At 42.7% G+C, this 13,302-nt stretch overlaps 1 protein-coding gene across 1 annotated transcript; it reads right to left on the bottom strand.

Moving 5' to 3' along the window:
• Positions 1 to 5,579: 5,579 nt before the first annotated feature.
• On the bottom strand, positions 5,580 to 6,065 carry LOC104111369 (uncharacterized). The gene has a single exon (XM_009621050.1). It carries the CDS (start codon positions 6,063 to 6,065, stop codon positions 5,580 to 5,582), a length of 486 nt encoding a protein of 161 aa, XP_009619345.1.
• Positions 6,066 to 13,302: the final 7,237 nt, after the last annotated feature.

Raw genomic sequence — 13,302 nt, 5'->3', positions numbered from 1 at the left:
TGGAGGGTTTGGAGCACCGCTCGTAGGTGGTCCGCATGCTCATTCTCTGAACGTGAATAAACTACAATATCATCAATAAATACTATCACGAACAGATCTAAAAATGGACGGAATAGGCTATTCATCAAGTCCATGAACACGGCATGTGCATTCGTCAATCCGAAGGACATGATAAGGAACTTGAAGTGGCAATATCGGGTCCTAAAAGCTGTCTTGGGAATATCTTTCTCCCGAACTCTGACCTGGTGGTACCCCGACCTCAAATCTATCTTTGAAAAGTATCTATCCCCATGCAACTGATCAAACATGTCATCTATCCTTGGAAGTGGATACTTATTCTTAATAGTTACCTTGTTCAACTGCCTATAATCGATACATATCCTTAACGAGCCAGCTTTCTTTCGTACGAACAGTACCGGTGTACCCCACGGTGAGGTACTGGGCCTGATAAAATCTTTCTCCAGCAAATCTTTTAACTACTCCTTCAACTCCTTCAATTCGGCAGGTGCCATTCTATACAAAGGGATGGATATTGGTTGCGTTCCCGGAAGCAAGTCGATGCCAAAATCAATCTCTCGCTCTGGAGGAATACCTGGAAGTTCATCTAGAAATACATCCGCGTACTCCTTTACTACTGGAATAGACTGAAGTGTAGGTATCTCAGCATCTACATCTCTAACTCGCACAATATGATAAATGCACCCCTTTGCGATCATTTTCCTTGCCTTCAGATAGGAAATAAACCTACCTATGGGTGTCGCTGTATTACCTACCCATTCAAGGACTGGCTCACCCAAAAAATGAAATCTACCTATCTTTGCTCGACAATCAACTGTGGCATAGCAAGCTGCCAACCAGTCCATGCCCATGATAGCATCAAAATCCAATATCTCTAGCTTAACTAGGTCGGCTGAGGTCTGATGACCACAAACTGACATCGTACAACCTCAGTATACCCGTCTAGCAATAATTGATTCTCCGACCGGTGTAGATATCGCAAAAGGATCACTTAGTATTTCAAGTACTATACCAAACTTCCCCGCGACAAATGGGGTAATACACGATAAAGTAGATCCTGGGTCTATTAAGGCATAAGCATCGTGAGAGCAAATGGTCAACATACCTGTCACAACGTCTGATGAGGATTCCTGGTCCTGTCGACCCGTTAACGCATAGCTACGATTCTGGTTACCACCTGAACTGGAACCTCTACCTCTGCCTCGACCTTTACCACCGAAGACTAAGACTCGTGCCCCGAAGGATGCACGGATATAGATGATCCTATTGCTGAATTCGCTGGTTGTGCCATACCCCCAGAATCTCTATTTGGGCAATCTCGCATCATATGCCCCTGACGTCCACATGTATAACAATCATCGGAACTGGCTCGGCATTGGCCCAAGTGTCCTCTACCGCAGATGGCACACCGCGGCAAAAATGGCCATGTCTGCCCCGAACCTCACTGTCGCTGCAAACTTGATGCCTGGAAGCTTTCACCTGGTCCTGACTGAGTATAACGGTCATACCTGTAACTCTGTAACTGAGGTGGTGGAGGCCTAGGTGGCCGTTCGAAGTACTAGGGCCTATAACTACCCCGAGACTGCTCTTGAGACCTGGCAAATCTTACCCTCTTATGCGGCCCTGACTCGGTCCTCTCCGTACCCTGCTGCTGACGCCTACCCCTTTCTATATTTTGGGAAAATGCCTGAATTCGGGAGATATCCATACTATCCTGCAATGCAGCGGTGGCACATGCCTCGGTCAACTCTGGGGCCAACCCTGCTATAAACCTGTGGATCCTGTCCCGCATAGTAGCAACTATGGATGGTGTATATCTGGCCAATGAGTCAAAACGAAGACTATACTCTCGAACACTCATATTGCCCTGTTTGAGGGCTAGAAATTGATCAACTCGGGCCTGTCAGATCTCCCGCGGTAAGTACTGGTCAAAAAAGGCATCTGAAAAATTCTCCCAATTAGCTAGAGGTGCATCACGTCCTCTGGACCTTTCCCATCCCTCGTACCAAAGGATGGCTATATCTCGGAGTCAAAAAGCTGCTAGCTCAACTGCCTCTTTCTCCGTGGCATGCATAACCCGAAAGATCCTGTGAAGCTGATTTATGAAATCCTGTGGGTCCTCCCTCTAATCTGTCCCCGTGAACTCTGGGGGGACTCAAAGCAATAAACTCTCGGACCCTTGAACTCCCAGACCCCTCAGAAGGTCCTGCACTAGTGGATGCCCTAGCCTGTTGCTGGGTAGCTACCAGCTGTGTCAACAAATGCACCACACTCCTCAAGTCCTGATCTGATGGAAGCGGAGGGGGAACTGGATGTGCGGTCTCCCTAGGAATCTCCTCAGGTGGTGAAGGAGCCGATAATGGCTGGGTAGGGGTCTCTCCCTAGGCCCCATCTACTAGGGGTACCCTACTAGTCCCCTCACCTACTGCTGTTTCTCTCCTCTGGCTAGCCGTAGTCTTCCTAGTTACCGTCATCTGTGCATGCAAACGCCAACACGTAAGTTTAACTCAAATTTCCTATAACTCAGTGCTACAACACGATTTAGATTTGAAAGAAGGGTAACCAACTCCTAAATGCCCTGTAGTCCCCTGCTTATATAATGTGGTGCACCACACATCTATAAACAAGACCCTACTAGACACGACTTGTAGACTCCCTAGGACAGAACTGCTCTGATACCACTTTTGTCATGCCCCGAGCCTGGGGGCGAGACCGGCACCCGGCGCCTCACCTATCCCTGCGTACCACTTGCGACTAAGAGACTCTCAACATGTAATGTCATACTTTGGCCATGGGCCACATTACAAGATAATGTGCGAAGCAAAATATAGAACTGAATAGAGACTAATGCTGACTAAATGTCAACATAAAGATGGGCTAGCAAGGCCGTCATAACTACTACAACTGACAAGCAGACAAAATATATGTACAGGGCCTACAAGCCCACCATACTGTACTAACTGACAGGATATGTCTACAAGCCTCTACTGAAGGATGTACTGTGATTGGAAAAGGGCCCCGACCTACCCATAGCCTATATACATATACACACAAAGCTTTTAGACCCGGCAACTCCGAAGGGCGTGGAGCTTACCGATAAAGCTAAACTCGGGCAACACCTACTGAGAAGGTCTACCCGTCTGTCTGTCTTAACCTGCACGCATGAAATGCAGCGCCCCCAGAAAGGGACGTCAGTACGAAATAATGTACCGAGTATGTAAGGCAATATACTGAAAGCTGAAGCTGAACTGATAATATAACAACTAAAAGCAACTGGGAGTCAAAGATAATCTGAAGATATGCTCACCTGTTGATACTGACTCAACTCTCTCAATATAGTAAGTAAAATAGTTGCCCGGCCTTATATGGCTCGGTATATATATAACTGCTCTGCGGTAGTAGGCTCGCTCATAGGCACTCGGCCATACTAGGCTCTGTATCTCGGCCATGCTGGGCTCGTTCATAGGCACTCGGCCACAGTAGGCTCGGTATATAACTTACCATCTGATCAGAGGTTGCCCAATAGGGTCCTGCCCATCGATTATAGCTCGATGGTAATGAAAATACTGTAATATTGTATATATAGGCTCTCTACTCTCTTGACTGGAAGAAGACAATACTCAATTAAATATGAAGTCCCGATAAGGAGAATACTGTAATTTATGAGATTAGGATAATGTATATAAATTCGGGAGTATGAACTTCTCTTTATGCCTCGTTATCAAACACATGTAATTACGAGATCATGACAAAATGAAAGAAAGGTTTAGCCTTAACATACCTAGAGTAGGAAAAAAATCCGTACGATATTCTCTCCTTCACGAATTTACTCATCATGTGTTTGAAATAGCATCATGCTTATAATCTCAAGAAAATCTCATCCCCGAGTCTACGTCAATTTATTGAAGACGAAACTTTTAACGTACGAAAAATGCGGGATGTAAGACTCGCCCTCACATATCAACCATCTTGCGATTATTAGCCTTGGGTGGCCTCAAAGCTCCTTCATGAATCAGGAGTGGAACTTCTCTAGACCTAGACGGTCGTGGGTGTTGCACTTCTTGTGGTGTTGCTTCAGAAATGTTTCGTGCATCCCTATCATTCCTTGTCTTTGTTCGAAGCTCAGTAGCACGCTTAGATTGTGCCCCAGTTTTATTGGAAGGCTTCTCTGAGGGCATATTACCCTTACCATGGTTACTTGTAGGTGTCTTGGAGGTGGTCATAGTACATGGAAAGAGCCAAGAAACAACATTAGTTCACTCTAGACACATCACGTCATAGTGGTGTGCGTTGTATCCCACACGTAGCATTTGAGCATATGTGCATAAGACGAGTTACACGCACTACAAAACACTTTATACTCATCCCATGTTAATTAGCATTATGCAACAACACGTGAGGAAAGCAACACGTAAGTCATGCCTAAGTTGGCCGCGGATGACACTTGTCTTAGAAAGAGCACAATTAAGTTCATAGGACACCCAACGGCCAACCCACACTTAAGATATGTTCATATTTCCAATTGAGGTAGGTTAGCTACTCATAATTCACGAAACCGTACCAAAACTTTCATTCGGGCAATTCATCGAACACTTTATGTGCACAACTTTTGTTAAGCTTCATTGGTTCAATTTGTTAATAGTGTATCCTCCCAATTAGAGTGAGGTGGTGGGAATTGTAGTTTTTCACCTCACTATGCATAACCACCAACAAGTTTTAGAGCAAAATATGCTCCACCATTCACAAAAAAATCACTATCCATCCTACCACATAAACAATAACACAACTAGAGAGAGAGAGAGAAAGAAAAAGAAGAAAACAAAAACTAGCTAACCTAAGGAAAATCACTAGAACAGAACGAGAAAGAGAAGAAAAAAAAACGAAAAAACAACTAAGAGGAGGGGGGCTTACCTGGGGAGGAGTCGCTGGGGAAAAGGAGAAAAAGAAAGGTGGGAGGGGTGGGGTGGGCGCTGGGGAAAAGAAGAACAAAAAAGGTGGGAGGGGTTTATGTTGCTTTTCTCTTCCTTTTTTATTTTGTTGGGGGTTTTTTATTTCGTTTTGTTTTGGTTTTTCTCCTTTATTATTTATTTATTTATTTTTATTATTTACAGATTAATGAGAAAATAGAAAAAATAAAAAATAAAAATACTTGGGGTCGCGCCAGGACCGCGCGATGCACGACGTGGAGACGCGCCCCTTTACCTGGTTAAGCTATGCCCGGTCCCGGTCTCGCGAAGCCATGGACACTTTGTTGTCCCCTCTTCTCTTTTTCTTTCTCTTTTGGTCTCGGTCTCGCAAAGCGAGGCATACTTTGTTGTCCCCAAAAGTTTTCTCCTCAACATTCTTGGTCTCGGTCTCGCGAAGCTAGCTACGCTTCGCTGCCTCCCCACGTTCCTCTTTTTTTTGTGACTAAATGACAACTAGATGAAAACAAGAAAATTAGGCTGCCTTCCAACAAGCGCTTGATTTAACATCGCGGCATGATGAATTACAACATTACAATGGGTTGCCTCCCACGAAATGCCTGATTTAACGTCGCGGTACGACACTGACTTTTCGGATTATACTTCACTCACATATTGAGGTTTGTTCAATTGTGTCACATCTTTCTCTCCTTTTTCATCACTCATTTCAAGGTAGTATTTCAACCTTTGCCCATTCACTCTAAACCTATTCGTCCCATCCTCGGACTCAATTTCTGCATCTTCATTTGATAGCACCTGCACTACTCTGAATGGTCCCGACCATCTAGACTTCAACTTGCCCGGAAATAATTTCAATCTTGAGTTATATAGCAATACCATGTCTCCAGGTTTAAAATTTCGCTCAAGAATATTTTTATCATGCATCATCTTCATTCTCTCCTTATATAGCCTTGTGCTCTCAAAAGCATGGTAACTAAACTTATCAAGCTCGTGCAACTCTGTGACTCTACTTGTACCCGCTATTTCCATATCGAGATTCAGCTGCCTCAATGCCCACAAAGCTCTATGTTCCAACTCCACGGGTAAGTGACACGCTTTCCCAAACACCTCTTTATATGGCATCATGCCAATTGGAGTTTTAAAAGCTGTGCGATAGGCCTAGAGTGCATCATCTAACTTTCTCGCCGAATCCATTCTCGTAGCATTCACGGTCTTTGTCAACACTCTTTATTTCTCTGTTCGACACCTCCACTTGCCCACTTGTTTGTGGATAATATAAGGTGACAACCTTGTGGCAAACATCATAATTTTCTAACAACTTTGCGAAGGCTCGGTTGCAGAAGCGAGTGCCTCCATCACTGATTATTTCCCTTGGAGTGCCAAACCGGGTGAATATATTCTTTCTCAAAAAACCAATGACTCTCTTTGCATCATTTGTAGGGAGTGCCACAACTTCCACCCATTTTGACACATAGTCCACAGCTACAAGTATGTACTTGTTGCCATATGAGCTGACAAAAGGCCCCATGAAATCGATTCCCCATACCTCAAACACTTCTACCTCCTAAATCGAGTTCATGGGCATCTCATGTCGGCGAAAAATATTCCCGGTCCGTTGGAATTCATCACAACCCTTCACCCAGAGGTGTGCATCTTTGAACAATGTCGGCCAGTAGAAGCCCGACTCCAACACTTTCGCGGCTATCCTTACTCCCTCGAAATGGCCACCATATGGGGATGCGTGACAAGCCTGCAAAATAAAAGATTGGTCTGTCTCGAGGATACATCTCCGGATCATGTTATTAACACAAATCCTAAACAGATAAGGCTCATCCCAATAATACGCACAACAGTCACGAAAGAACTTTTTCTTTTGAACAGAGGAAAGGTCATAGGGGACAATACCGCTCGCCAGGTAGTTTGCAATGTCTACATACCATTGCGGTACCTCAAGGCTCGTGGCCAACAATTGTTCATCCGGGAAAGTCTCCACAATCTCTTCCACCTCAACCTTCTTCTCTGCTCCTTCTAGCCTAGACAAGTGATCAGCCACTTGGTTCTCCATTCCCTTTCGGTCATGGATTTCCAAGTCAAATTCTTGCAGCAGTAGCACCCATCGAATCAGGTGCAACTTTGACTCTTTGTCACATGAGAAAACCACTGCTAACATCTCATTCTCGATCACTGTGTAATTTAGTTGGGCACCACTCAAGGTTCTACTTGCATAGTAAATTGGATGCATGACTTTATCTTTTCGCTGCCCAAGAACTTCTCCCACAGCATAATCACTTGCATCACATATCAGCTCAAAAGGTTGCTCCCAGTCAGGTGCCACTATGATTGGTGCAGTCACCGACCTCTTTTTCAATTCCTCAAAAGCTACTATGTAGCCATCAAAAAACACAAAAGGGTGATCTTTTTTAAGCAATTTACATAAAGGGTTAGGAATTTTAGAAAAATCTTTTATAAACTGCCTGTAAAAGCCGACGTGACCAAGGAAACTTCTTATGGCCTTGACGTTAGTGGGTGGAGATAACTTCTCAATTATATCAACCTTAGCACGGTCCACCTCAATGCCCTTATTTGACACTAGGTATCCCAAGACTATACCTTCCTGTACCATGAAATGGCACTTTTTCCGGTTCAGTACCAGATTAGTCTCCATACACCTCTTCAATACTCTTTTCAAGTTTATAAGGCAATCATCGAATGAGTACCCCCCCCCCCCACTAAGAAGTCATCCATGAAAACCTCTATTATTTCCTGTACCATATCTGTGAAGATGGCCATCATGCACTTTTGGAATATGGCGGGTGCGTTGCATAGGCCAAACGACATTCTCCAAAAGGCATAGATTCTATACGGATAGGTGAACGATATTTTCTCTCTATCCTCCGGGGCAATAGAGATCTAGTTATACCCCGAGTACCCATCCAGGAAGCAAAAGTGGGACCTCATCATCAATCTATCTAGCATCTGATCAATGAATGGCAGCACAAAGTGATCTTTTTGGGTGGCCTTGTTCAATCTTCTTTAATCCATGCAGATTAGCCATCCCGTGACTATTCTTGTTAAGATCAACTAGTTGTTCTCATTTTGCACTACAGTCATTCCACCCTTCTTTGGCACACACTGAACTGGGCTGACCCAGTTTCTGTCATAGATGGGGAAGATGATTTCCGCATCTAACTACTTGATCACTTCTTTCTTTACCACTTATTTCATGTTGGGGTTCAGCCTTCTTTGATGTTCTCTGGAAGGTTTGTGCCCATCTTCTAGTAGAATCTTATGCATACAAAATGTTGGGCTGATTCCCTTTATGTCTGCAATGGTCCACCCTATTGCAGTCTTGCACTCCTTCAGAACCTGCAAAAGTTGTTCTACCTGCACATCTAACAAACCAGATGAGATAATAACAGGTAATGTCGAACTAGGTCCTAGGAAAACATACCTGAGGTGAAACGGTAACGGTTTTAGCTCCAACTGTGGTGGCTCTTCAATTGATGGCTTAGTTGGAGGGGTCTTTCTTTCTTCTAAGTGTAAAGGCTCGAATTCGAGCTCTCTTTTCCAGTACCCTTGGCCTTCAAGGGCCAAAACCCACTCCGCCAAGTCCTCACCATCTACCTCTTCTAAGTTCATGAGGCAGGATGCTAAGGGGTCTTTTGGGTCAGTACCTCATCTTCCTCCTCCAAAATCACATCCACAGCTTCAATCAAAGAGCAATTAGCAAACTCACTGGGTCGCCGTATAGACTTCTGCACATTGAACATTATTTCTTCATCGTTTAGTCTCATCTTTAGCTCCCTAATTTCACAGTCAATCAGAGCTCTCCCTGTGGCCAAGAATGGCCTCCCCAAAATTATGATAATCTCTTCATCAACCTAGCAGTCCAGAATGACAAAATCTATAGGAAACACAAACACAATGCTTTGGCAAAAGCATAGCAGTCCAGAATGACAAAATTTGGGGGCGATTTATGATCGCCCCCAAATCACACAATGCTTTGGCAAAAGCATAACTGCATATGGTGCACAAAATTGTGAAACTCTCTGGGTCGGATAGCTTCTCTGCTATAGGTCTATTCACAATAGCACTACAGGTCTGAGTCAGTCACAGTTGCCAAGTCTTGAAAGTCGAACTGGTGAGACATCAAGTCCTTCATCATTTTTTCATAACCGGGCATCTCCCTTAAGGCATCAATCAGTGGAATGTTCACATGAATCTGCTTCAACATCTTCATGAATTCTTATATTGATCATCCTTATGATATTCGGCCAACCTCTGCGGGAAGGGTGTTGGCGGTTGCTTCTTTCCTGTGACTTGAGTTAGATCCTGCTCAAGCACCTTTTCTACTGCCTTCTCTTGCATTTTCTCAGTCTCCTTTGCGACCTCTTTCTCTTTGCTTAGTTCCTCCTAGGCTGGCTGCACTCTTACTTCTGTTAGCTCAGTTGACTCATCTACTTCAATTGGTACTGGCATGAGTATCTGAGTTGGTCAGCTTTCGCGAGCCGTTTCTTGCTCTAGATTAAGATCTCTACCATTTCTCAGACTCACCGCCATTAGCTACTTTGGGCCTTGCTCTTTCAGATTGACATGTGTGTCCGCAGGTAGCATCCCTTGGGGACGATTATTCAGAGTCATAAATATCTACCTTAATTGAATCTCAATGCCTTTTATTGCTGAGTCATGTGCTTCAACCTTCTCTAGCATTTTTCCATTGGACCCAATCAATTGTTGTACCATTCCTTTAATTTCAGACAACCTATCATCTTGTCTCACTATTTGTTGTTGTTGAGGCTATTGATAAGCTAGCTGCTGATTTTGCTGATTATATCCCTGTTGCCTTTGGTAAGGCACGACTTGCCTCTATGGTCGCATAGCTCCAAGATTGTTGTTGTTATTGTACTGCTGCTGTGCTGGTCTATACAACTGATTCTGCTGCCCCCAATTCTGACCACATTGCCTCTGGCCTCCATAGTTGCCCACATAGTTCATGTTCTCTTGATAGTTTTGATTGTCACTTTCACCGCTCCACGAGCACACATATGGTTGGGTCGTGTCAACTATGTGCACCTACTTTTGGCCCGACTCATAAATCTTTTTAGTGAGGATACTCAATTGCGTCATCACAGTATCCATGTTCTCAGCCATGGAGTTGTTTGGGTCTAGGGCTACTGAGTGTACTACCAAAGTGATTGTAGAGTCCCTTGTCATCCATCCTGAGTTTTAAGCCATTTTATTAAGCAAAACCTTACACTCTCTGAATGATTTGCTAAAAAATGCTCTACCTGCTGAAGCGTCAACGTTGGCTTTCAAGCTGTCTGCCAATCCCATGTAAAAACTTTGTCCCAACATCTGATCCGGAATGCCATGGTGTGGACACTTAACCAGCATCCCTTTGAATCTCTCCCACGTCTCTTCCAATGTTTTCGTTGGTTTCTGCTTGAAGCTCAAGATCTGATCAACTTGCTTGGCTGTCTTATTGGGTGGGTAGAATTTGTTCAAAAACTGCTTGACTAATTCCTCTGAAGTAGTGATGGAGTTTGTGGGGGAGCAAATTGAGCCAAGTCTGAGCCTCTCCCATCACTAAGAATGGAAACAACAACAGCCTTTTTTACTTCCGGTGTCACATTTTGTTGCCTTTGCGTGACACAAATCGATAGAAAATTTTTCAGATGCTGCTGAGGATCTTCAATGTAAGACCCTGAGAACAGTCTCTTGTTCTACAACAAATGTAGTATGTTGTTTGTGATTTGATATGATTCCGCTTGTATCTGAGAGACTGCAATTGCGGTTACTAGATTTTCAGCGGTGGGTTGTGTCCAATCATACAAGGCTGCTTCTGGCACAAGAGGTTCCACACTCTTATTGTTCATGTCATTCGCATTGTTTCTGTTGTTTTGATTGTCATTGATGTCCCCCATGTCTAGTTCGATTCATTCTGTTGAGTTCTGTTGTCGTTTGTCTTTCTTGTTTGCTCGATTTAGTGCCTTGATAGCTTTCTCGGGTTCCGACAATACTTTGTACAATTCACCAATTCTTGAGGAGTTTCTAGGCATGCACCTGTAACACACAAGACTACAAATGTTAGAGTTTCAATATAATGAATTTTAAGTTGAGAAAGCTGACTAAACTAAGAATTATAGTAATTCTTCTAGCCGTAATTAATAACACCATTAATTCGGTTTACAAGTACGGAGTCGAATCCCGCAGGAAATTAACATACTAATCACAACCACTAGTTTCACAAGAATTCAAGTAATCAACCTTCAGAAATATTGAATAATAAGTGATTGTTTACTAACTAAAAACAAGGTATTTAAAAAGATGTAATTTTATCACTAACAAAGCAAATATTATAGACAAGATTGGAAAAGTCTAGGGTTTTGATTTCCCATATTGTCGGAATCTCCCTCGCTATGTTTCCTATAAATACGCCCTAGTATTCTCTAAAGATCGTGAGTACTTTGAGTATCGTAGCTTTCTCTCGAGCAACTACCACAATTTACTAGACGTATTCTCTCGAACTACGCTAGCTGGCACTAATTCACCGCTCACTACGATCGCACCAAGGTTTTGTTATCTCTAATCCCGCCTTTAAACCCTCCGTATTAATCTCTCAAATACGTTAGGAGTGGTGTTGTTCAACAACTATCTAAATGCACACTCTCTCTCGAGCAGTACACACTAGATAGGTACAGTCAATTGAGGGCCCTTCAACCAAAAACAATAATAATATAGTTGAAAACGTAGAGAAAAACAAAGGGCAAATTTATATTAAACGCAGTGGAAAAATCATCCTTCAATAGGTTCCCTAAAACCTTAGATGAGAATTTAGCTACTCATAGTCGTTTGCACAAATACAAGATTAGAATTCATAGCAATAGAAAATTAGGAAGAAAGAGGAAAAAAAGTGAAGTTGAATCCTTCTCCTTGCTCCAAGAATGTTCTTGCCTTTCCAAAGTCTTCTCTCCCTTCAAAAAGTGGCTAGCTCTCATATTTATATGGTTTAGGATTGAGTTGGGCCGGATTTTTGCTTCTCCTAATTCGGATTGTAAAAGTTGAATTTCTGTCTCGGTCCCGGTCTGGCGAAGTGACCCTCGCTTCGCTGTCCGGGACTTTCCTGATTTCTTCTGCTTCGGTCCCGGTCTGGCGAAGTGAACCTTGCTTCGCTGTCCGGGACTTTTCTCTTGATCTCCTTTTTCACCAATTTTTCTTTCATTTGATCCTTTTCCGCGCAAGTTTGTTCATACACATAAGAAACACGTCATGAGCATATTTTCACTTCAAAAGCGATTTGAACTCCCCCAACTCACACGCGAAATAACACACAAACATACTCAAAATATGCACGTTTCACCCTTTATCAATTGGCAACTCTCATGTAATGCTACATGTGTTTTTTATTATGTGGTATATTTGGAAAGAGCGCAATAGAAATTTAATTGAAAATAAGAACCTATATATGCAAGCAAATTAGAGATTACGCTAAGAAAATTGATGAAGTATTGTTTTACGAATTTCTATGTCTAAACTAGTTAAACTAATTGATTGGTCACCTCCTGTAGGAAAGATGAAACTTAATAATGATGGCAGGTGTCAAGATGGATGACCAAAAAAAATTGATATTGGGACATGCAGGTAAGGTGAAGTCTACATCAAGTCTCACTACAAAATTATGGAGCATCAAACAAAGTCTCAAATTAGTCAAAGAAAGGGATATATAGACTTAGAAGTGGTAATTGATTGCATACTTCATGTCAAGCTTATCAAAGAAGAGAATATTTGTCACTACCCAAAATCCAGCCAATCGTGATGGCACCTAACCCAACCCGTTAGGTAAGCCAATTAACAATTAACCAGTTTAATGAGATTTAATAAGAAAAAAACTGATAATACAACTTCTTTTATACAAGAATTTCCCAATGTCTGGTAGTACAAATCATGAGCTTCTAAGATTTAGAATTTACAAAGCCGGTATGAAGTAAAGTACATCATCTGTTTGAAATATACATGAACAAATTTAAATTCTAAAGCTACCAAGATCAAGAGGCAGCTATGACCAGAATGCAGGTACATCTTCAAATTCAGCTCCCGCCGTGCACATCAATATCAGCATCCAACATCTGCATACAAGGTGCAGAAGTGTAGTATGAGTACAACCGACCCAATGTACTCAATAAGTAATAAACCTAACCTTAGGTTGAAAGTAGTGATGAGCTGGAACAAAGGTCGGGGTCCAACACCAATAGCCAATAATAGTCCATAACAACATAATAAAAGTGATAAAAGAAGTAACTCAGAGATATAGTACTCAACTCATTCACAGTTCCGGAAAAATAGGCATGCTTTTCAAGTA

Source organism: Nicotiana tomentosiformis, chromosome 8 (assembly GCF_000390325.3).
Source record: "Nicotiana tomentosiformis chromosome 8, ASM39032v3, whole genome shotgun sequence".
NCBI classification, from domain to species: Eukaryota; Viridiplantae; Streptophyta; class Magnoliopsida; order Solanales; family Solanaceae; genus Nicotiana; species Nicotiana tomentosiformis.
The sequence above is the reverse complement of the archived record's forward strand: the minus strand, read 5'-3'. Positions and strand labels throughout refer to the sequence as shown.